We start from the raw sequence: 25,199 nt of genomic DNA on the forward strand, positions 1-25,199 counted from the left end.
GTCCAGCTCATGCAAATATTGAATGGAGGAGATGAAAATAGAATAAAGATCTTGTCCTTTATTAGTGCATCATAAAAACAAGCTGATGCGTTTCAGGCAATACTGCCCTTAGTCATAGCATAATAAAAACACATCACAACACAAACATAAAGGCACATAACAAAAGGCTACAACCAATATTAACCATATATCATAAAAGTTCCCCTTTTCTAGATGTATTTGTTGAAGGACAAGTGGACAGTGGTAAAATCTGTAGCAGATTATACTGTGAGGCCATGTGCACACGTTCAGTATTTTTCGCGTTTTTTCCCCCGCGTTTTTTCGCTATAAAAACGCGGAAAAAAACGCTTACATATGCCTCCTATTATTTACAGTCTATTCCGCATTTCTTGTGCAAATGTTGCTTTTTTTTCAGCGAAAAAATCGCATTGCGGAAAAAAAAGCAACATGTTCATTAAATTTGCGGAATTGCGGGGATTCCGCACACCTAGGAATGCATTGACCTGCTTACTTTCCGCATGGGGCTGTGCACACCATGCAGGAAGTAAGCAGATAATGTGCGGTTGATACCCAGGGTGGAGGAGAGGACTCCACGGACTGGGCACCATATAATTGGTAAAAAAAAAAAGAATTAAAATAAAAAATAGTGATATACTCACCTTCGATGTCTTCCTGCCTCTCAGCGGTGCATGCTGCCGCTTCCGTTCCTGTAGATGCTCTGTGTGAAGGACCTGTGATGACGTCGCCGTCTTGTGATTGGTCGCGTGACCGCTCATGTGACCGCTCACGTGACCGCTCACGTGACCGCTGAGGAGATCGGCTGTCTGCAGGTAAGTATAACCATTTTTTTATTTTATTTAATTATTTTTAAACATTCTATCCTTTACTATTGATGCTGTATAGGCAGCATCTATAGTAAAAAGTTGGTCACACTTGTCAAACACTATGTTTGACAAGTGTGACCAACCTGTCATCAGTTTTCCAAGCGATGCTACAGATCGCTTGGAAAATGTTAGCATTCTGCAAGCTAATTTCGCTTGCAAAATGCTAAAAAAACTGGAAAAAAACGCAAAAAAAATTGGCGGATTTCTTGCAGAAAATTTCCGTTTTTCTTCAGGAAATTTCTGCAAGAAATCCGGACGTGTGCACATACCCTAAGCCAACTATGGGTAATGGAGTTTTGCATGCGTCCAGTGCACACCCTGTTCACACTATAAAGAATCTGCCCATAGGAGAATTTTTTTTGGGGAGAGGCGTGCTTGCTCTAATGATGTTCAATTCAATCAGGAGTGCAGAGTAATTGCTACAAGATTCAAGCAGCGAGGTTATTCACAGGCTTGTGTGAACAGGGCCAGAAATATAGCATGCAGTAGAAACAGAGAACAATATTTAATGTATCGCAGTATACGTGATTCTCAATCACAAGTCTTTTTTTCTACACCCTTTTCCATTGAATATCCACAAATAGCTAATACAATAAAATGGCATCTTCCAGTTTTGAGGCAGGATAAAAAAACTAACACAATTTTAGAAAATGGAGAGCGATTTGTAGCTAAAAAATCCAAGACTTTAGCCAACATGTTGTCACCCAGTTTATATGTGAGATCAAATAATTTAGAAAAAAGAGCGTATTCCTGATTAGAAAGTGCGGGTAACTACAAGTGCGGCATGAGTAGATGTGGATTGTGTCAATATATGCAAAAAAACACCAAATTTAGAGCAAAAGATGCACAGCATGATTATACTATCAAATTTTTTTGCTAATTGCAATTTTCATTCTGGCAATATGACTTACATGAGAGTAACGACCAATGAACAAGTAAAGAGGGCAATCAGAGGAGGGGATACTGTATCTACTCTACGAGCCAGAGAGGCAGCTTGGATCTTAAAACTAGATACTTGTTTCCTCAAAGGAATGAATTATAAAACAGATCTGATGTATTTTTATTAAGTAATGCTTTCATGCATAAATGTAATGAAGATATGTGGTTTATGTATATATGTGGGGGTATTTATGTGTATTTACATATATTGGCATTTTTACAATTTATATTTGCGATATTGTACATAGACTTAGTGGCTATAACATTTGAATAAGGCTGCCGTCACACTAGCAGTATTTGGTCAGTATTTTACATCAGTATTTCTCAGCCAAAACCAGGAGTGGGTGATAAATGCAGAAGTGGTGCATATGTTTCTATTATACTTTTCCTCTATTTGTTCCACTCCTGGTTTTGGCTTACAAATACTGATGTAAAATACTGACCAAATACTGCCAGTGTGACAGCAGCCTAACACTCAGGTTGGGCAGGGTGTGTGACTTCGTTCAATGGGTACTCAGGTGTTTGATATATGGTTAATTGACGTGCATTGTGATTGGTTGTAGCCTTTTGTTATGTGCCTTTATATATTGTGTCGTAATATGTTTTTATTATGCTATGACTAAGGGCAGTATTGCCTAAAATGCGTCAGCTTGTTTTTATAATGCACTAATAAAGGACAAGATTTTTATTCTATTTTCATCTCCTCCATTCAATATTTGCATGAGCTGGATACGTGAATGATTTGCTCTAGAAACTGCCAATGTTGGTGCCCAGGGATTGTGATTCCACAAGACTGAGAGTGAGTGGGAGGGAGGTGAGTATCTAACTACTGCATAGAAATCAATAAGATGGAGAGAGCTGACTGGTATGTTAAGAGCTAAATCCTCTCCTAGAATGTAACTAATGCACACACTTGACCAGACACAAGTGACTCAGCTTTATTGAAACAAGCTGTACACTATGTAAGATAAAAGCTCTCATTGTAGGAGAATGATAGCAGATTGAAAAAGCAAGTTAATTGCAAATTTGATTCTTTCCATGCTGTCAAACTAAAGCAATTTAATAACATAAGAATACCCTGTTAAGAGATTGAGGCACAGAGCTTATGATCCATAAAAAAAAAATAGATCAAATACAAACATGAATCTCAAGCAAGTGTAACGTATTTCCATAGCCATAAAACTCCATACAAGGTACACGACGTGGGAAATTTGTATACATAGGGCAATAGCTATGAGCCCTGATACTAAGTGTGGCCCAAGAGTGCGGAGAAGATGCACCCAGTACAGCAGGATTACCAAGAGAAGTGGTTATAATATGATATATTGGTGAACAAATGACTTCACTAATGTCACTCATCTGTCCATTATTAGAAAACTGTGAGAACTAAGAAAAGACACAGCATAAATACTAAAAACAATATATTTTATTAGAGCAGAGGATGAATTTTATTTAGTATTTACAGAAGATTCTGTCGGTACCAAAAGTAGACAAACCGTAGCCTGCACACATGTAGCCTGCATATTAAACACAACAGCAACGTAAAATATATGGATAGTTAATGCAAAAGTGTTAAAAACGGTTCCGACATGGCTCCCTATAAGTATTATGTTCAGTGTAATTGATTGAGGAAGGAAATGGATATACTGAAGCATTTTCATTGTGTTTCTGCATTGATTTCTTGGATACAATGTTAGGATGGAGATGTCTTGTCAAGGGAATGTAAAATCCTTGATTGTTGTAGGAAGGGCTATGGGAGTATGGCTGTGTAAGACTGTAGACTTCTCCAGCAAGCTTGCCTCGCTTTAATGGTTAGACAAGTTCAACTTTGGCATTGGGATAAACAGCCACAACATCATATCCCTCTGGAGGCTTGACTCTCTCCTTGGCGTGAGTTTCGCAGTACAGCTGCTCCTCGATAAAGAAATAGCCTCTCTGTTTCAGGTTGAGGCCACAGTCATCACACATGAAGCATTCAGGATGATAGAGCTTGTCTCTTGCTTTGACTATAGTACCTCTGTAGAATAAGGGAGAAAAAGCATTGTCTCACCATATAATCATACAAACATAACTGTATAAACAGCTACAAGTGTTAAAATGGTTTGCTGATTGAAAAGCAAGAGCATCATTGCTAAAAAAAAAAGAGCCCTCCAAGCTGTTGCTTGTTCTGACATAGTCCTCCTCCACCTTCCCATTCCTCATAGGAGAGAATCGTGACATACTTCCTTAGCCATTTCTCCCCTCAACTAGCTTGCTCATTGTGACTGTAGGTAAGGAAAGACATAATAAAGGAGACAGACTAGCCTGTGCCCCTCTTTAGTATTGCCTGCCTTGGTGAAACTTGCCCCCCATACAAATGAGATAACTGTTGGCTAAACTTTCCGATTTCAGTGAGACTAGCCAATTATCCAAATTATCCAAATTATCCTGACTCCCAGGCATGTTGAATTTTAACATGTCGATGGATTATTTCTTAAGGGAGCTAAGCCACTGCCAGAAGTATCTGGCAGCAGCTAATTCATCTTCCAACTGAAAACTTATGTACCCTTGGCACATATAACTAAAAGGGGCAGTATTGCTGCTGGCTGAGTGAGCAAATTCGGCTATCTAAAGAGTATAGCTAGTTTCATTTTTTTATACATGAAAAGTGATTTCTGTATCTTGAGTTTAATTGTCTTAATTAGAGAACCAGTAAAGAACCAGTACCACTTTTGTATTGTTCTGTCAAGAAAACAGGAGATGCATATACAGTACAAAAGCAAATGACACCTTTCTGACTTTGAGAAAACCATAAATTATGTATAAAACATTGCAAGATTTTACCAGGTTACTATTTTTAGTTTAGTATTTGTTTGTGCCATTTAATCAAGGCGTATTCTTCAGTCAACTCCTATCATCAGATACCGTTCACTAATACAATAGTCTAATACATTTATATATGAGCTTTAAAACATTTATACATGGAAAATACAAAACAGCACTGTAAAGAATCTCTTTGGTAAGTATAAAATTTGCCTTAAAGTTTATTTTTGTTACTTACACAATCCCGTTCCCACATCTGGTGCATTCTGGAAGCATCTGTAAGCCAGTGAGCGGACTGTTCAGCTTAGACACAGGAGACTTGACATTCCTGGCGCTGGCCGGCTTCTCTGGCTTTTCACCTGCCAAGTATAAAAATAGTATATCAAATTTGTGTATAGAATTCTAATGAACAGACTGAGACTGACTGGAACATGGCGGCACATCGTATCTGAAACCACCTCTTGAAGGTTTGCCCTGGGTTCCTAACAGAAATTTGGAAGATTTTTCTTTCCTGGATTAGCTTTTCTTGTCTGTAAAATTTAGCGAGTTGAATGAAAACATGAGAGATCCAAAAAATGTGTTTGGGTTATTAAACTTTGGCACACAGACGGGATATAATGATAATGTATGATATATGCCAGGCAAAGAGATACACTACTTCTCTGATATATTGAAATGACCACGGCCAGAAGAAGCAGAATCTGAATTTCCTCCAAGAGTGAGTAATCTATAGGGCACACTTACGGTGGTGTATAGACTGCACATGAGGTATATTACATCTAGCTCATACATTACAGTCCTCTTGCTTTACTGATCTTTGCATTGACACATTGTAGCTTTGGTATGTGTTGCTTTATTTCAGAGGTCCCCAACGTTTCTGACCTTGAGAGCCACATTCAGCTCTGAGAAAGGGTCGTGAGCCACATTCAGCTCCCGTCTCCCTAACAATAGTGGCAACCAAAGCCCCCATTACAGGCATAATGGTTAACCAAAGCTTTTTCACAAAAATCACGCCAAAGCAGTATTTTAAGATCCACTGGTTCCCAAAATACCTCCCATTCAGTATTCTCCTATAAAGCACTTCCAAGACACTGTCACATCCAGCTTCAAACATCTCCTTTGACAGGTGGTGGTATCTTGTCCCCTGCGTACCATACTTAAATAATCTCAAAACCCCTAAGACCAGTATATGTGCATCCAGATCTGCTCTTCTGTGCAGGGCTGCTCACAAAATTCACCATTTTCAGATTTGCTCTTCATACCTGTTTGCTAGAACTGGAGCTAATGCACCAAGCTGACAGACAGCCGCGAGCCACAATTCATGGGCCCGCGAGCCACATGTGGCTCCCGAGCTACAGGTTGGGGACCCCTGAAAAGGGAGTGCATGAATTTATACTTCATCTCTTTTTTAGATCTATTCCCAGTTTTTCCAGTGTTTTTTTATATCAGGTAAAAGACTGCACTAAAATGTCACATTATGCAGGCAGCCTTAGGATTTATTTATCGGCTGAGGCATTCAGATTTACCACGGAAATACATCCCACAAGCAGGGCCATGTGCAACATCGACTGCGATACTGTTAACAGTATTGTTTCTATCAACAGGAGACCTTCATCTGTGTGCGGATTGCCCAGGAAGATGAACTTTACGCGCACGGTGAGGACCACGGTATCCACTGCTGGTTGTAGGACAGAGGCTCCTCTCTGCTGCTACCAGCGGTGGATACTGTGATTCTTACAGCGCGCTCATCTCCTGGGTAAAGTTCATCTTCCTGGGCAATCCGCACACAGATGAAGGTCTCCCATTAACCGAAATGTTTATATTTTATTTGGATTGCTATTCTACATTAAAATCATTCATCTTCATCATTTGAAAAGTGTCTGGTATTTGAAGTTACGGGATATGATCCAGCTTGAGCACCTTATGTACAGAAGTGCCGTGGTTATTTCCTAATTGTTAACAGTATCAGCATCATCAGGACATGGGTACTGTTATCAATTGTGCTATAGTACGGAGCTGGCATGTCAATGGTCACCATTTACCAAAACTGTCACCACGCAGGGTACATTGGTCTTCATGATGGCGTCACTGTATTGTGCAGCTCGTGTCCACTGCAATGCAGGGTTGAAGAAGGGATGGCCACTGTGGTGGAAGGGGATCCTGGATATGGTGAGTATGAGGGGTATTTTAGGGCTGTGGCGATATCATACCGGTATAGTTGAATGCAATGATGGAGGAGAGAGCGTCTGCTGACACCCCCTCTCCCATCATTCCCCGCTCTGCCTCTGACACTGCGGGTGCGCACGCACTCACTGTGTGCCAGGCAGTGCAGCAGCAGCCGCCGCCGAGACAGGAGCAGGGAGCAAAACGGGCACGAGGAGAGGTGAGGACTGTGTTTTTTTTGTTTTTTTTTACTGGACTGTGGAGCTATTCTCTGGGGGGAGGAGAGATGCGGGCTGTGCTGTATACTACTATGTGGGCTGTGCTGTATACTAATATGTGGGCTGTTCTGTATACTGCGAAGTGGGCTGTGCTGTATACTGCTAAGTGGGCTGTACTGTATACTGCTAAGTGGGCTGTGCTGTATACTGCTACGTGGGCTGTGCTGTATACTGCTACGTGGGCTGTGCTGTATACTGCTACGTGGGCTGTGCTGTACACTGCTACGTGGGCTGTGCTGTATACTGCTACGTGGGCTGTGCTGTATACTGCTACGTGGGCTGTGCTGTATACTGCTACGTGGGCTGTGCTGTATACTGCTAGGTGGGCTGTGCTGTATACTGCTACGTGGGCTGTGAGGTATACTGCTATGTGGGCGTGCTATATACTGCTATGTGGGCTGTGCTGTATACTGCTACGTGGGCTGTGCTGTATACTGCTATGTGAGCGTGCTGTATACTTCTACGTGGGCATGCTATATATCGCTACGTGGGCTGTGCTGTATACTGCTACGTGGCCTGTTCTGTATACTGCTGCATGGGTTGTGCTGTATACTGCTACATGGGCTGTGCTATATACTGCTACGTGGGCTGTGCTGTATACTGCTAAAAGGGCTGTGCTGTATACTGCTACGTGGGCAGTACTGTATACTACTGTGTGGGCTGTGCTGTATACTACTGTGTGGGCTGTGCTGTATACTACTGTGTGGGCTGTGCTGTATACTACTGTGTGGGCTGTGCTGTATACTACTACATGTGTTATCTGCTATGCGGGTTGTGCTATATACTACGCGGGCTTTGCTATATACTATGGGGGTATATTATATTCTATGGGGGAGGCCATGTTATATACTATGGGGGTATATTATATTCTATGGGGGAGGCTGCGTTATATTCTATGGGGGCTACATTATTCATTATGGGGAGGTGGGCTGTATTATATTCCATGGGGGGCTGCATTAGATTTTATGAGGGATGATTGCATCATACTTTTTGATGAGGCTGCATTATATTCTGTGGGGAGGTGGGCTGTATTCTATTCTATTTGGGGCTACATTATATTCTATGGGGGGCTGTATTATTGAAGAAAAGATAATGTTGTCCCAGCTCCTTAAACGAGTTTCTTTATTGAAGACACATTTTAAAATTACAAGAGCGGTTCATTCCTCATCCTGTGACGGTGCGCTTAGCATGCCAATAGTCCAGCAACGCGTTTCGATCTGTCACGATCTTTATCACAGCTCGTGGGCTGTATTATATTTATATTCTTTGAGGAGTGATTGCATCATAGTCTATAAGGGGGCTGCATTAAATTATGAGGGGGCTGCATTATATTCTATGGGGTGGTTGCATTATACGCTGGGGTGGCTGCATTATACTCTGGGGTGGCTGCATTATATTCTGTAGGGTGGTGGCTGTATTATACTATACTAGATGGTGGCCCGATTCTAACGCATCGGGTATTCTAGAATATGCATGTCCACGTAGTATATTGCCCAGCCACGTAGTATATTTCCCAGCCACGTAGTATATTGCCCAGCCACTTGGTATATTGCACAGCCCACGTAGTATATTGCCCAGCTACGTAGTATATTGCCCAGCCACGTAGTATATTGCCCAGCCACATAGTATATTGCCCAGCAACGTAGTATATTGCCCAGCCACGTAGTATATTGCCCAGCCACGTAGTATATTGCCCAGCCACGTAGTATATTGCCCAGTCACGTAGTATATTGCTCAGCCACGTAGTATATTGCCCAGTCACGTAGTATATTGCCCAGCCACGTAGTATATTGCCCAGTCACGTAGTATATTGCCCAGTCACGTATTGCCCAGCCACATAGTATATAGCACAGCCCACGTAGTACGGTATATTGGCCAGCCACTTAGTATATAGCAGAGCCACGTAGTATATTGCCCAGCCACATAGTATATTGCCCAGCCACGTAGTATATCGCCCAGCCACGTAGTATATTGTCCAGTCACGTATTGCCCAGCCACATAGTATATGGCACAGCCCACGTAGTACGGTATATTGCCCAGCCACATAGTATATAGCAGAGCCACGTAGTATATTGCCCAATCAAGTAGTATATTGCCCAGCACAGAGCCACGTAATATAGAGACTTAAAAAAAAAAAAAAAAAACATATACTTACCTATAGCCCGTTGAAGTCGTGCTATACTTACCATCCGCCGCCTTTCTCGCTCCTCTCCACGCTCCCGGGACCCCTCCATTGCAAGCGGCAGCTTGCGGTCCCGTCCCAGGGCTGGTGTGAGCACAGGACCTATGATGACGTCGCGGTCACATGACTGTGACGTCACGGCAGGTCCTTGTCCCACACCAGCCCTGGGACGGGAGCAGAAGCTGCCGCTTGCAATGGAGCTGTCCCGGGAGCATGGAGAAGAGCGAGAAAGGCGGCGGAGGGTGAGTATAACAGGCTTTTTGTTTTTTTTAAATTATTTTTAACATGACATATTTTTATTATTGATGCCGCATAGGCAGCATCAATAGTAAATAGTTGGGGACACACAGGGTTAATAGCAGCGGTAACAGAGCGCGTTACACCACGGGCCGTTACCGCTGCCATTAACCCTGTGTGAGCGGTGAGTGGAGGGGATTATGGAGCGGGCGCCGGGCAGTGAGTGCAGGGGAGTAGGGAAGGGACTAATCGGACTGTGGCCGTCGCTGATTGGTCGCGGCAGCCATGACAGGCAGCTGCCGAGACCAATCAGCGAACGAATAACTGTGACAGAAGGACAGACAGACAGATGGAAGTACCCCTTAGACAATTATGTATATAGATGTGGGCTGCATTATACTGTATCGAGGACTATGGGGAATGCGTTATACTATATGAAGAACTATGGGGTGCATTATACTAAGGGAAGTGAATTGTACTACATGGATGACTATGGCAGTGCATTATACTATAAACAGCACTATGAGGAGTGTATTATGCTATATGGAGGACAGAGCAGTATATTTTAATATATGGAGGACTATAGGGAGTGTATTATACTATATGGAGGACTGTGGTGCACATTATAATATATGGAGGACTATGGGGTGTATTTTACTAAACAAGTAATATGCTGCATATTCAGATTGTTTTTGATGGAACAAAAATCATTGTTCTCAGCAGCACATCGCCGGTGTAAACTGTAGATATGCTGCTGATAACATGATACTGTATGGTGTTCTATTAGTGATCTATTAGTGCTCGTTCTGTCCCATCATTATTCCTCAGCTGGTGGAAAGAGGCCGGGAAACAAGCGTTGAACAACTCCAATATTGTCGAGCAAACTCATTTAGCGGCCTGAACTCAGCGCTATTAAATACAACCAAAATGCTTTTGTGTGATGTGCGATATGTTAGCATTTGGGGCCCCATTTTAAACTTTGCCTAGGGCCCCACTTTGCCTAAAGTACAAGTGTACAAAGATATTATACAGTCACCATGTGACAAGTGGGCCTGTGTAACTTCAAATGCCAGGGCTGAATTTTAGTCCCAGTCTGGCCCTGCTTATAGCTGTGCAACTAGTTGGGGAGAGAGTTAGGAACCTGGCCATTGTTTCATCTATGCAAAGGGAACCAAAACTGTATTCAGAGATTGCAGTGCAAACGACAACATTTCTAGTCCTCCATTACAAGACAAAATGTTGCTTTCTCATTGTCTATCAGATTGAAATTATACCTATATCTCAAGTCTAGGGTAGGTAAAGGGAACCTGTAAGCATGTTTATACATATAGAAGTAATTGTATGGCTGTAATCACCCAATACAAATTACATCTTTTTTTGTATAAATCCAATGTGCCAGTCATGGGAAATCTAACATAGAAGTCATGTAGAAATCATACTGAAGTTCTCTAGGACGTGTGCTAGACTGTGTCAGTTAGCCTCTAGCTTGATTTGCATATAACTTCTAAATAATCCAGATTTCTCATAACTGGCACTTCAGATCTATACAAAAACTGGAATTATTTTTATCCGGCCTTTACGACTGCCATAAGTCAAAACCTGCTGACTGGGTCCCTTTAAGAGTCTAAGGGAGCAAATACAAACATCCGCAATGGTTGAAAGCACGGATGGGTCTCAAGCTAGCTTTCCTGGCGGTCTAGTGAAGTGCAGACTGTCTTGGTGGTCTCCCGTGGTTCATGCCAACATCCCGAGTGTTCTAAAATTGCGACTGGGATTTTATAACATCTTTTGGATCTAGGATAGTGAAGGTTTTAAAATTGGTATCTGTTTTTCTAGGTGATGAGATAACGTTAGCATTCCTGTTGGTCTAGGCCAGTAAAGAGTTAAAAGGAGTCTGAAAGAGTTGAAACTGAGAAAACAGTACTTTTTCAAAGTTACAGCAAGAAACCAAGTAAGTCACCCAGTGTTAAAATCAGGGTCTCTCGGTATTATGCAGCTTTTATCTTCGGCATCAGAAAGCTGTTGAGTCTCTTTAATGAAGCACCCCTGATGTCTGGGGCCGGTGAGGGGATCGCTATCCCCCTGCACTCCATATAGAGGTTACAGCCGCATGTGGAGAGAGGACTGTGCATATTTAAGAAGCCTGGCTGGGCTGATGCACAATTTTAGCTCTGTACTCTTTATTCATATAGTGCATGGGAGTCATTAATGAAAATTAGTGCAGGTCTCTTCAATTTGAAAAGCCAGAATGTAAGAAGACATCACTCCATATTTGTACAGATGTGGACACACAGTAGATCTCTGGATTGCATAATAACATATTTTTATCAAGAGGAAGCACGGTTTCTGTGCCCGACGTTTCCTATTAAGGATTATGTAGAATGTGCTATGAACTTCGTTACAGGTCTGATTAATCGTTTCTATTCCTATTAAGAACAATATGAATGCTTCCTTGTGCCAGTGAAATAAATCAACATTTGCTCACCTGGACCCAGCATATCATCTGTATACTGCTTGAGATATATTTGGCTTTAATCATAGTTCAGTTCATATTAATTTACTGGCAGGAAAACTAGGAGACGGCTTAGTTACAGTAACATATGAACAGATATGCATGCCTCGAGCACTCTCTAAACAAAGGCAAGGCTCTGTACAAGGGTTACATGTTTCCAAAATGAAAAAATAATTATTCATATTAGTAAGGACCAATGAAGTCACTGCTACAGACACAACATTTTGTGCTAGTGAATAGAACAACTTAGTGACAATGCTGTTATTAAGCTTTTAAAAACAGGAGTGTTAGTAGTTGTTGATTTTTTAACAATTAACTAAATGCAAAGTGAAAGACCCAAAGAGAAATCTAAATCAAGTATATATATATATATATATATATATATATATATATATATATATATATATATATATATATATACACACGAGTTATATATACAGGTATGCGCTAGGAAAATAACGGGAATAATGGGGAGAAATAAAATAAAATATTATAAAACCAAAGTCACCCTATTTCAGGAGATGTCCCACTGTGAATAGTCTGATAACCAAATCACCGCTGGTAAGGTGGCAGTGTGTTCGCTTTGCAGAGCAAAAAAAAGTTTAATAGCACTTAGGAGCACTTAGGAATAGTTCCTACCTCCGTTGCAGGCTGAAGATCTTGAGCGTTCCTCCTATTAGAAAGATTTTTCGGCAGGTAGAGATGATCTGGACGAGTGGCTGCCCCGGCCGGCGGCAAGCCACCACCAACTGATCTCCGGGTGGAGACGGGATCCTGCAGAGCCAACGCCGCGTGTGATAGCGGCGGTACGTACAAACGGTGCGCAGGACCTGGGTGCCGTAGTAAGTCACGTGACCGTAACCCCCGGTGATTGAGTGAGTACGAAGTGCAGCTAGGGCCGTACAAACGGTGCGCAGGACCTGGGTGACGTAGTAAGTCACGTGACCGTAACCCCCGGTGATTGAGTGAGTACGAAGTGCAGCTAGGGCCAAACAACCGACGCGTTTCGGAGACGCCTGTCTCCTTCCTCAGGGTTGGTCCCTGCACCGTACTCATAGTCCTTATATAGCTGCTTATCCTGTGAACCAGTTTGTTAGAAGCCAAAAAGTTATCCTGTGAACCAGTTTGTTAGAAGCCAAAAAGTTTGCCCTAGCTGCACTTCGTACTCACTCAATCACCGGGGGTTACGGTCATGTGACTTACTACGTCACCCAGGTCCTGCGCACCGTTTGTACGGCCCTAGCTGCACTTCGTACTCAATCACCGGGAGTTACGGTCACGTGACTTACTACGTCACCCAGGTCCTGCGCACCGTTTGTACGGCCCTAGCTGCACTTCGTACTCAATCACCAGGAGTTACGGTCACGTGACTTACTACGTCACCCAGGTCCTGCGCACCGTTTGTACGGCCCTAGCTGCACTTCGTACTCAATCACCGGGAGTTACGGTCACGTGACTTACTACGTCACCCAGGTCCTGCGCACCGTTTGTACGGCCCTAGCTGCACTTCGTACTCAATCACCGGGAGTTACGGTCACGTGACTTACTACGTCACCCAGGTCCTGCGCACCGTTTGTACGGCCCTAGCTGCACTTCGTACTCACTCAATCACCGGGGGTTACAGTCACGTGACTTACTACGTCACCCAAATCCTGCGCACCGTTTGTACGGCCCTAGCTGCACTTCGTACTCACTCAATCACCGGGGGTTACGGTCACGTGACTTACTACGTCACCCAGGTCCTGCACACCGTTTGTACGTACCGCCGCTATCACACGCGGCGTCGGCTCTGCAGGATTCCGTCTCCACCCGGAGATCAGTTGGTGGTGGCTTGCCGCCGGTCGGGGCAGCCACTCGTCCAGATCATCTCTACCTGCCGAAAAATCTTTCTAATAGGAGGAACGCTCAAGATCTTCAGCCTGCAACGGAGGTAGGAACTATTCCTAAGTGCTCCTAAGTGCTATTAAACTTTTTTTTGCTCTGCAAAGCGAACACACTGCCACCTTACCAGCGGTGATTTGGTTATCAGACTATTCACAGTGGGACATCTCCTGAAATAGGGTGACTTTGGTTTTATAATATTTTATTTCTCCCCATTATTCCCGTTATTTTCCTAGCGCATACCTGTATATATAACTCGTATATATATATATATATATATATATATATATATATATATATATATATATATATATATATATATATTTACTTGCTTTGTACTCATTTTTGGACAAACTTATGATGGAAGTTTGTTGGTATTGCTGCTGGAACTGTTAATAGCTGTGACACTTTGCGCCACCATTTTTAAATATATTTCCTATAGAAATCTAAATCAAATCAATATTTAGTGTGAACAGTCTTTACCTTCAAAACAGCATCAAAGCATCAATTGTACAGTTTTTGAAGGAACTTGGCAGGGATGTTGTTGGAGAACTGACAATAGATCTTCTGTGGTTGTCACTTGCGCAAATCTTTCTTTTTCTTCATGTAATCCCATACAAACTCAATGTTGAGACCAGGGCTCTGTTGGGGCCACATCATTTCCAGGACTCCTTGTTATTTATGATACAGATAGTTCTGCATGGTTTGGGGTAGTTTTCCTGCTGCAGAATAAATTTGGAACCAGACGCCTCCCGAATAATATTTTATGATGGATAAGTATCTGAGTCGCCTGCCAGGGCTGTGGGGTACTCGGTACCAGGTCCGGTGGTGTTCACAGGGGGATGTCACGGTGGCTGCGACCCGGTCCGTGGCCCTGAGTGCTCATGTAAAAGGGGAAAAGTCTTTAAAGGGAATAAAGTTTGTGTTCGTGACGCCACCTGTGGTATTCAGTCAGTGGGGACCGACGCTGCTTTAAGGGGTCCTCTGGGGTGATGTTATGGCAGATAGATGGTATAACTTTCCACAGGTGAAGTATGTCCCCTGGGCTCCCGGTGTGTAGATGGAAGATAGTGAGGAGTGCAGTATAGAATGAGGACACAGGTTTGCAGTCTCTTTACCTTGGTTTACTGAAGACTTCAGCATCCGTGGTACAAAGCACCAGATCACAGGGCAGGCAGGGTCTGGCAGGCTTGAAGGCAAGTTAGGAGTCCCCTTAGGTGGAAATCAAAAGCCTTCCTCTAGCACCGTGGTGGTGTAGTCCCTTAAGGCTTAAAGCTCCACATAGGGTCCTCACAGATGTTATCTCTCTCTCTGTCCCCCGGGTAGGATAGGACATAACCCCTATGACTGGTGGCTTGAGGCTGTTTATAGGGACTCTAGCACACCCTGGCCTCTGAGGGGTGCCACCATGCCTCCTGCGCATAGGTCGGACAGGTAACGTAGAGTTCAGCTGTCCTGCTGGTCTCTGATGTAAGCCATAGAGGTCCTTACAACCTCGGTGTTTCGGCTACCGGTCTCTGCGCCTCAGAAGGAGGCAGCCTGCTCGGGGCTGGTCTCCCCCTGGTATTCTCTCCTGTGCTGTGCTCTCCTGCACACTCTCTGCAATGTATTCGGCTTTCTCAATGTCTCTTTCCAGGAGCTGATGCACTGCGGTGGCACAGCTCCGTAAACCTTCTGCTGCCTCAGACTGGTCCAGTCCGTCTTCTGACTGGACCTTCCTGGAACTGACTAACTTTCCCTACAGACGACCAGGACCCTGGAGCACCACATATCTACCATATATACTCTTGTATAAGTCAACCCAAGTATAAGACGAGGCACCTAATTTTGCTATGAAAAACTGGGAAAACTTATTGACTCAAGTATAAGCCGGGTATGCTTTGTCCCTTCATCCCTATCCTGGCATGCATAGCTATGCATGGTTCCTCATCCCCATCCTTGTATGCATGGCTCCTCATCCTGATCCTTGTATGCATGACTCCTCATCCCCATCCTTGTATGCATGGCTCCTCATCCCCATCCTTATCTGCATGGCTCCTTATTCCTGTTCTGGTGTACATGGATCCTTATCCCCATCCTTGTATGCATGGCTCCTCATTCCTGTTATGGTATGCAGGGCTCTCGATCCCTATTCTCGTACACATGGCTCCTCATCTCTATTCTTATATACATGGCTCTTCATCCCCATTCTTACCTGCATGGCTCTTCATTCCTGTTCTGGTATGCATGGATCCTCATCATATCCTTAGCTCCTCGTCCCTATCCTTGTATGCATGGCCCCTCATCCCTATCCTTGTATGAATGGCCCCCATGAGAAAATTATAAAGAAACCAACATCCTACTTATCTTCCCTGTGTGCCCTCGCAGCGCCTTGTTCCGATGCCAGCAGCTCCTGCAGCCGAGCGATCACATATCCCCACTCATTAAGGGAATGAATATTCACCTATCACTATGCCTATGGCAGTGGAAAGAGGTGAATATCCATTACCTTAATGAGCGGGCACCCGTGCTAGCCCGGCAGCTGCTGGAAGCCGGCAGCTGTGGCTGACACTGTGCGCGCTATAAGAGAAATGAATATTCTCTGCTAGTGCAGTGAATATTAATTTCTATTTAGTACAACGGGCACTGGCTTTAAGCGCAGCAGCCAGCTCCTGCCTCCAGTGACCCGCTGCTCCCCCTCCCCTGCCATCTTCTGGGACAATGACTCATGTATAATCCGAGGTGGGCGTTTTCAGCACAAAAATGTGCTGAAAAACTCGGCTTATACATGAGTATATACGGTATCTGTATTTCTCGGCATTGAAAACTCCTTTAATCCTGACCAAATCCCCAACTATATTTTCTGAAATGCAATCCCAAACTTACAAGAAACCTCTACCATGCTTCACTATTGCTTGCAGCACAATCGTTATTATTCCGCTCTCATCATAGTTCCTTCAGAAACTATGTGTGCAAATGAGCCTAGAAGAATTGATACTGTTTTGTGAACAAAGCGTGATCGCACCTAATATTGATTTGATTTTGCTTTCTTTTTTGATCACTCACTCTGCATCTTGTAAATGATTGTTTTCCACACCTGCCTACGACTTTGGAACAATAATATATATATATATATATATATATATATATATATATATATATATATATATATATATATATATATATATATATATAGCTCAGTCTCTTTTTTTCTTCTAGATAAATACCATCTAGTTAAAGGGACACCTTCCTAAAGGCCTTATATACATTAATATTGTGTTAGAAATGTTGGTTTGCTTACTATTGACCTTTGCCTGTACTTTGTCAAGCTGAAGGTATTTGATGAGATAATGGTTGGAAATGAACCAGCCAATCCATCTGTTGCTAAGCAAGACTTGAAGAAAGCATGCAATTAGGCATTTACAATTGAAACCATCAAACCCTCCTATGCGTTCTTGTCTATTGTTTTTGGAGAACTTGGCATTTGTCTCTGAAGTAAGATAACACAGAACCTTTCTTCAAGCAGTAGGGTTCTTTACTGGATACTGGCAGAAAGATGTACAGACTGTTAATGTTGGCAGGGATCTTATTATTACTATCTAGAACAGTTACAATAAAATATGTGGATTTTCCTGATCTATTAGGTTTATTGGGAAATCTGTCCAATTCAACAAACACCCGACTTTTTTTTTTTTTTTTTTTACTAAACTCATCCTGGTTAAAACGGTTAAGAACATAATCATGCTTTAAGCACATATTTCCTCATATTAAGATGATGTTTCTTCTGTATTAATTCACACTGGAAATAAGGCAAATTGCCCGTTCCTGTAATGGATAACTACTTTTGGAGCTGTATTTACATAACCCATTCTCAACTCTCGGAGCACAACTGAATTAGCATACCTGCACTTTCCCACGTGCAGACTACCTTGCTATTGTTGGAACAGTTTTATCCCTCTGATTTCTTTCGGATTTCCACTCATATTATAATGAATGTTATTCTTTTTTTATCTGTAATGTTCAAATTGAAGGTTCAAAATTATGAATGTATTATTTAAAGGTATAATATTAGGGGTTTCCAGAAAAGACATTACTTGAAGCTTATTGGGTGCAAATCCTAAAAGGGGATATCTGGGATTTTGTGAAAAACAAAAACTGTGACTGAGCACTAATAGGCAGGTAGTTGCTACTTACCTGCCTGGTATGCACGATGCTGTTCTTCCCTGGCACAGAGTGGTCACAGGCCGCCTCTGCTGACGTCTACAGAGCTGCGGCTTATTTTCCGCCCTGCTCTATCGATGGGATGTGACTTCCGGCATCATTCCGATTGACAGCCAGCACCCCCTGTTAGGCAGCAGGAATCCATCTGTCAACCAAAATGATGTTGGAAGTCCCACACGGTCAACAGAACAGAGTGATAAAAGATCAGCTGCTCTGTCGACGTGATGTCAGGAAAGGCAGCTGAATCACCAACAAGAGCGGGCCTGTGACCGCTGTGTGTCCTTCAATCCTTTTTTTTTCACTTTATGTGATTTTGATTGGCAGGCTGTGTCCTCTCTTTCTTTTCAGCTTTTTGTACTTAATTAGTTTTTTTTTTTTTTTACATTTTTTTAATATATTTGAGCTAGCTGGTAAAATGTCTTGTTTTCTGTTAATAAGAACCTGTGATTCAATATACGAGGATTGTAAAAAATAAAACAAAGCCTGGCGCCCTTTCACACACTTCTGAAAACTGAGAGAATTGACTAATGACATTAGGCATGGCCGCGTGGGCTTCCCCATAATGCCCTAGAGCTACAACATAGGAAATAAAACATTCACAGAGATGTTTTACCTTACAAAAACAATAAGTTGTGATCTACTGCTGTAATATCTGTATACTCTTTTGCATCCTTTCCTGCCTACGGGCTGTGTTATGATCAGACCATGTTCCTGCACGGTCAGACACAGCCATTACACAGCAGGGGCACATTTATACCATTATTATTATTTATTTATATAGCACCATTAATTCCATGGTGCTGTACATGAGAAGGGGTTACATTAAAATACAAATATCACTTACAATAAACAAACTAACAATGACAGACTGGTACAGAGGGAGGAGGACCCTGCCCTTGCGGGCTTACATTCTACAGGATTATAGGGAAGGAGACAGTAGGTCGGGGGTTGCAGTAGCTCCGATGGTGTTGAGGTGGCCGTGTGGTCATTACAGGTTGCAGACTTTCTTGAAGAAATGGGTTTTCAGGTTTCTTTTGAAGGATCCAAATGAGGTAGATAACCGGACATGTTGGGGCACAGAATTCCAGAGGATTTGGGATATTCGGGAGAAGTCTTGGAGGCGATTGAGTGAGGAGCGAATAAGTGTGGAGGAGAGAAGGAGGTCTTGGGAGGACCGGACATTACGTGAGGGAAGATATTGAGAGATTAGTTCGGAAATATTAGGAGAAAGGTTATGGATGGCTTTGTAGGTCAGTGTTAGTAGTTTAAACTGGATACGCTGGGAAATTGGGAGCCAGTGAAGGGATTTACAAAGAGGGGAAGCAGGAGCGTAGCGAAGAAAGAGATTAATTAGTCGGGCAGCTGGACCTGGACGGTGGACGATCTCTGAGCTCTTAGGATAACGAGCTCTCACCCGGCCGGAAGTGACAACACAGACGATCGCCGGCCCGGAAGTGACTCTTCGTATCCATGGTGACGACAGTTAGTATTCCTGCAGCTGCGCAGCGCCAGCGAAACTCAGTCCCAGAGAGCTCTGTGCTGCCTGCTGCCAGGAATGTGCTCAGTCTCCGAGTCCTGGCTGGGAGTTGACTGTAGTGTAAATGTAATACACACACACACAGCACAGGGATGTAGTCCGGCTGCGGGGGCCCCCCAGGAGCGCATCAGTGTGTGTGTCGTACCGTTACTACCATAAATGGGCCCCCCATCCTCGCCAGGGCCCTGGTACTTGCCCAGGTATGCCGGGTGCTGACGCCGACCCTGCACGAGGATATGAACACACACACAAAATGCGCCACACACTACCACGTGCTTGAACACATATACCACCCTCAGTACACATTTCACCACACATACACCAACCTCGCCACATAAAAGTCGAAACACAAAAGTCACCGCTCAAAACTCGCCATGCGCAAAATTCGCCAGATGCAAAACTAGGCTCACGCAAAACTCGCCACACGTGCAACTCACCTCATGGAAAACTCGCCACACGCAAAACTTGCACACACGGAAAAATTGCCACATGCACAAAAGTTGCAACACATGCAAAAGTTGCCTCACACAAAACTTGCACATGCTCAAAACGCACCACACATAAAACTCACCACCTGCAAAACTCGCCATGCACAAAACTTGCTGCACACAACTTGCTACACTAACCTGTCACATGCAACTCGACACACAAAAAGTTGCAACACGCATGTCGCCACACAAAACTCATCTCACAAAAGTCGCTACATGCATGTTGCAACACACAACTCAACACACACAACTTGACACATGAAACTCGCCCTAAAACACACACAAGTCTGGTATTATCCTTCAAAAATAAAAATCTGATTAATAAGCAGACAAAACACTTTTATTTGATTGGATGGGTGAAATATGCTAATTTATTGAGACAGGTTTTTGGGGTTATCAGGAGTTGTATGCCAAAATCATCAGTATTAAAACAATAAAAGACCTGACAAATTTCAGTTGGTGGATAATGAATCTATAATATATGAAAGTTTAATTGTAATCATTACATTATGGTAAATAATGAAATGTAACACTATATGCTAATTTTTTGAGAAGGACCTGTACTATATACAGATACAGTAGATGACATAGAGGTGTATACTATATATAAGGGAGATGAGAAACATGTATATACTGAGGGGAAAATGAGAGGTGTGAGGTGAAAATGAAAAGATGTGAGTGCAAAATGAGAGGAGTGAGGGAAAATAGTGGAGTGATCGGAAAATGACAGATGTGAGGTCGAAATGACAAGTGTTAGGGGGGAATGAGAGGAGTGAGGGGAAAATAAGAGGAGTGAGGGGGAAAATGAGAGGTGTGAGGGAGAAAATGAGAGATGTGAGGGGGAAAATGAAAGATGTGAGGGGGAAAATGAGAGGCGTGATGGGAAAATAAGAGAAGTGAGGTGCTATAACTAACCACAGATATTTACTATGCCCAGGCAACGCCAGGCTCTTCAGCTAGTAGATTTATATATAAAAAACAACAACCAAAAAAAACAAGGTTACTCTTTAAATTATTTTTTAACACAAATAGCTGTCTTGTTCTAACATGTTATATCTTATCTGTAACGGGGTCTACCAAGCTGGGGTACCTCTTTCAGTACCACCCCGTGTTTCAGGAGGTCCACTCTGCTTTGGCTGGAGTCTGAATGAAGGACGCTGGCTGAAATTGCTTGGTTACATGGGCGCATATAAAAGATCATTGCTTCTCCACGTATTTCCAGTCTGACAACACTTTACTCACAGGACACAGAATATATCACACAGATACAGAGGTCAGGTCAATAGAAAAGCGGCAGGCCAGACATAGATTACAATAGCCGCAGGTGGCCGGAGCCTGCCGATATTTACTGTGGGAATTACAAAGGTGGGGGGCGGACAAAAGGGGAATATCGTGTCCCCTCTGCCCAGGGGCGCAGACTGTAGGCTGATGCATTAGGGACATGCATCTCACATGGAACCTATTATACATACATATAACTGCACAACATATTCTGGGTGCTGAGTGGTTCCGTAACACGTAACATTATCTATGACTACATTAAAGTTCAACTGAATTTTGGCATGGTCATAAATGAGCACAGCTTAGAAGAGTTTAGAAAAAGCCAGATAAGAGTTAGTAACTCCCAGGCAGAATAAGCTCTACGGCTAGCAAAAGACAGTGCAACACAGATGGTATAAAAGGTCACAACACTGACAAAAAATGCTGTAAGAAGCTCTAAAAATGGAAAATCTACCCATTATGGTATTAATAAAAACACTGTCTCGCCCCGCATAAAATAAGTTGGCACACAGCTCCATCGACTAGAAAATGAATACATTATGACTCCTGGAAAAAATTTTTTTTTTTTACAAATTTTCGAGTTTTTTTTCACCACTAAAATAAAAAAAAATGGACAAGTTGTTATCTTCATAACTGTACTACTGAAGAGAATCAAATGGTGAGGTAATTTTTATCACACAATGTATCTTGTTGAAAGCAATGTCAGAATTGTGTTCTTATGCAATTTCGCCACACAATTTTTTGTTTGTTTTCCAGTACATTGTATGGTAAAATGAATAATGCCATTTAAAAGTAGAACTTGTCCCACAAAAAACAGGTTGTTATACATCTTTGTGGACATAAGTTTTGGTCCTTGGAAGAAGGGGAGGAAAAAGTGAAAAGACAAAAATGGAAATTGGTATGTCGGGAAGGGGTTAATCAATCTTTAGCAACTGAACAGTCTGTGCTGCCGCTTGTTCTGTCTTCCGTGTTTCACCTGACTGCTTGATGCAAAGAGACCGTTAGCCATTTAATCAGTGGAAAAAACTTGGCAATCGTGATGACGTGAAAATCAGATAATTTTATTTTGTTTAGGAAATTCAAAACAAAGAATCTGCAGCGGTGGACGACCCTGCTTATTATGAGCATTCGTTTACTGATGAAGGTCATTGTATGACCGAAACGTCTTTTTTGTTTTGGGTTGCCTACACAAAAAAAAAAAAAAAATTATCTGATTTTCATCGTCAACCTGAGTGTTGTTTTCTCCAAGATTTCTATGGGATAGGATCCTACTTAAAGGGAAGGTGCCGCGTTTTAATATTGTAAAAAAAAAAAAAAAACCTCTTTAATTCCTTATTTTCATAAGTTATTTTCAAGTGCATAGTATTTATTGTTTTTTTTTTTATTCATTTTTTTTTCTGCCACTGGGCGCCGCCATTTTCATTTGCAGGACTGTAAGTGTAGCTGCACGACACTTACAGTCTTCACATACGGCAGCCCTGGACATAGGACTCAGCAGTCGGCGTCCGACCCCATAGCTAGTAATGCATTATAAGCTTCTCTCTGCTCTGATGTGGCCACGCCCCCTGGGCGGTCTCCACATCACAGCAGAGGCAGGAGATCGGCGCCATCTTGCTTTAGCCCACAGTGGAGTGTACCTGTGAGCTCCACTGTAGAGCCGTGCTGTTGGAGGAGCAGCTACATCTGTCTCCTCTCACACTCAGCGGCCATTCCCTGTCCTCTGCTGCCTGTAATCTCTAGAATCGCTAGAGAGGGTGAAGTGCTGTGGTCTGATGTCCTCTTATCAGGAGCTGGAGAGAGGTAACAGAGGGGGATGGGGGAGAATCTCTGTGCTGCTCCGACCCTGTCTCACTATAGCTCCTCACAGGACATCAGACCGTGCATCTATCACTATACTGTGCTGAGCCATGTATCTAATCCTCTCCTGTGCTGACCTGTGTATCTAATCCTCTCCTGTGTGATACTGTCTGCTGAGCTGTGTATCTAATCCTCTCGTGTGATACTGTCTGCTGAGCCGTGTATCTAATCCTCTCCTGTGTGATACTGTCTGCTGAGCCGTGTATCTAATCCTATACTGTCTGCTGAGCCGTGTATCTAATCCTCTCCTGTGTGATACTGTCTGCTGAGCCGTGTATCTAATCCTATACTGTCTGCTGAGCCGTGTATCTAATCCTCTCCTGTGTGATACTGTCTGCTGAGCCATGTATCTAATCCTATACTGTGTGCTGAGCCGTGTATCTAATCCTCTCCTGTGTGATACTGTCTGCTGAGCCGTGTATCTAATCCTCTCCTGTGTGATACTGTCTGCTGAGCCGTGTATCTAATCCTATACTGTCTGCTGAGCCGTGTATCTAATCCTCTCCTGTGTGATAGTGTCTGCTGAGCCGTGTATCTAATCCTATACTGTCTGCTGAGCCGTGTATCTAATCCTCTCCTGTGTGATAGTGTCTGCTGAGCCGTGTATCTAATCCTCTCCTGTGTGATACTATCTGGTGAACCGTGTATCTAATCCTCTCCTGTGTGATACTGTCTGGTGAACCGTGTATCTAATCCTATCCTGTGCTGACCTGTGTATCTAATCCTGTGGAATACTGACTGTTGAGCCGTGTATCTAATCCTCTCCTGTGTGATACTGTCTGCTGAGCCGTGTATCTAATCCTATCCTGTGTGATACAGTCTGCTGAGCCGTGTATCTAATCATCTCCTGTGTAATACTGTCTGCTGAGCCGTGTATCTAATCCTATCCTGTGCTGACCTGTGTATCTAATCCTCCTGTGGAATACTGACTGCTGAGCCGTGTATCTAATCCTCTCCTGTGTGATACTGTCTGCTGAGCCGTGTATCTAATCCTATCCTGTGCTGACCTGTGTATCTAATCCTCCTGTGTGATACTGTCTGCTGAGCCGTGTATCTAATCCTCTCCTGTGTAATACTGTCTGCTGAGCCGTGTATCTAATCCTATCCTGTGCTGACCTGTGTATCTAATCCTCCTGTGGAATACTGACTGCTGAGCCGTGTATCTAATCCTCTCCAGTGTGATACTGTCTGCTGAGCCGTGTATCTAATCCTCTCCAGTGTGATACTGTCTGCTGAGCCGTGTATCTAATCCTCTCCTGTGTGATACTGTCTGGTGAACCGTGTATCTAATCCTATCCTGTGCTGACCTGTGTATCTAAGGCTATGTGCACACGTCCGGATTTTTAGCGTTTTTTTTTTGCGGAATTTCGCCATAAAAACGCTATAAATCCACTAAAAAAACGCTAACATTATGCATCCTATCATTTAGAATGCATTCCGCATTTTTTGTGCAGATGTTAGCGTTTTTTTCCGCAAAAAAAACGCATACCGCAAAAGATCCGGACATGCTCTATCTTTTTGCGGATTTCCTATCAAAAAGGACATTCCGGAAAATAAAATAAAAAAGCAAAAAAAAACGCAAAAAATCCGCGCAAAAAACGCGCAAATTCCGCAAGAAATCCGTGCAAAAAAAGCACGCGGATTTCTGGCAGAATTCTCAGGATTATGTCAGGAAAAAATCCTGACGTGTGCACATAGCCTAATCCTGTGAAATACTGACTGCTGAGCCGTGTATCTAATCCTCTCCTGTGTGATACTGTCTGGTGAACTGTGTATCTAATCCACTTCTATGCACTCCTCTCCCCCCTGCATATCTTTCCCCATTGCACACGCAACTCAATGTGTACGATAACAGGAGCTGCGAGCGTCATGCTGTATTATGGCATTATGTGAGATCTATATGACGGTATTATGTGATCTGTATGGTGGTATTATGCTTGATCAGTATTGTGAGAATT

The 25,199-nt window shown here is 43.0% G+C and overlaps 1 protein-coding gene across 1 annotated transcript in view; it reads right to left on the reverse strand.

The window, feature by feature from the left end:
* Positions 1-3,231: 3,231 nt before the first annotated feature.
* The window catches only part of PDLIM4 (PDZ and LIM domain 4), a 220,913-nt gene continuing 198,945 nt past the window's right edge, over positions 3,232-25,199 (reverse strand). The window contains exons 6-7 of the mRNA XM_069763940.1: positions 4,864-4,984; positions 3,232-3,840 (exon numbers count right to left, since the gene is read on the reverse strand). Coding sequence (XP_069620041.1) covers positions 3,636-3,840; positions 4,864-4,984 — 326 coding nt within the window. The 3' untranslated portion in view covers positions 3,232-3,635. The remainder of the gene's footprint in view (positions 3,841-4,863; positions 4,985-25,199) is intronic.

The sequence above is a fragment of the Ranitomeya imitator genome, chromosome 4 (assembly GCF_032444005.1).
Source record: "Ranitomeya imitator isolate aRanImi1 chromosome 4, aRanImi1.pri, whole genome shotgun sequence".
NCBI classification, from domain to species: Eukaryota; Metazoa; Chordata; class Amphibia; order Anura; family Dendrobatidae; genus Ranitomeya; species Ranitomeya imitator.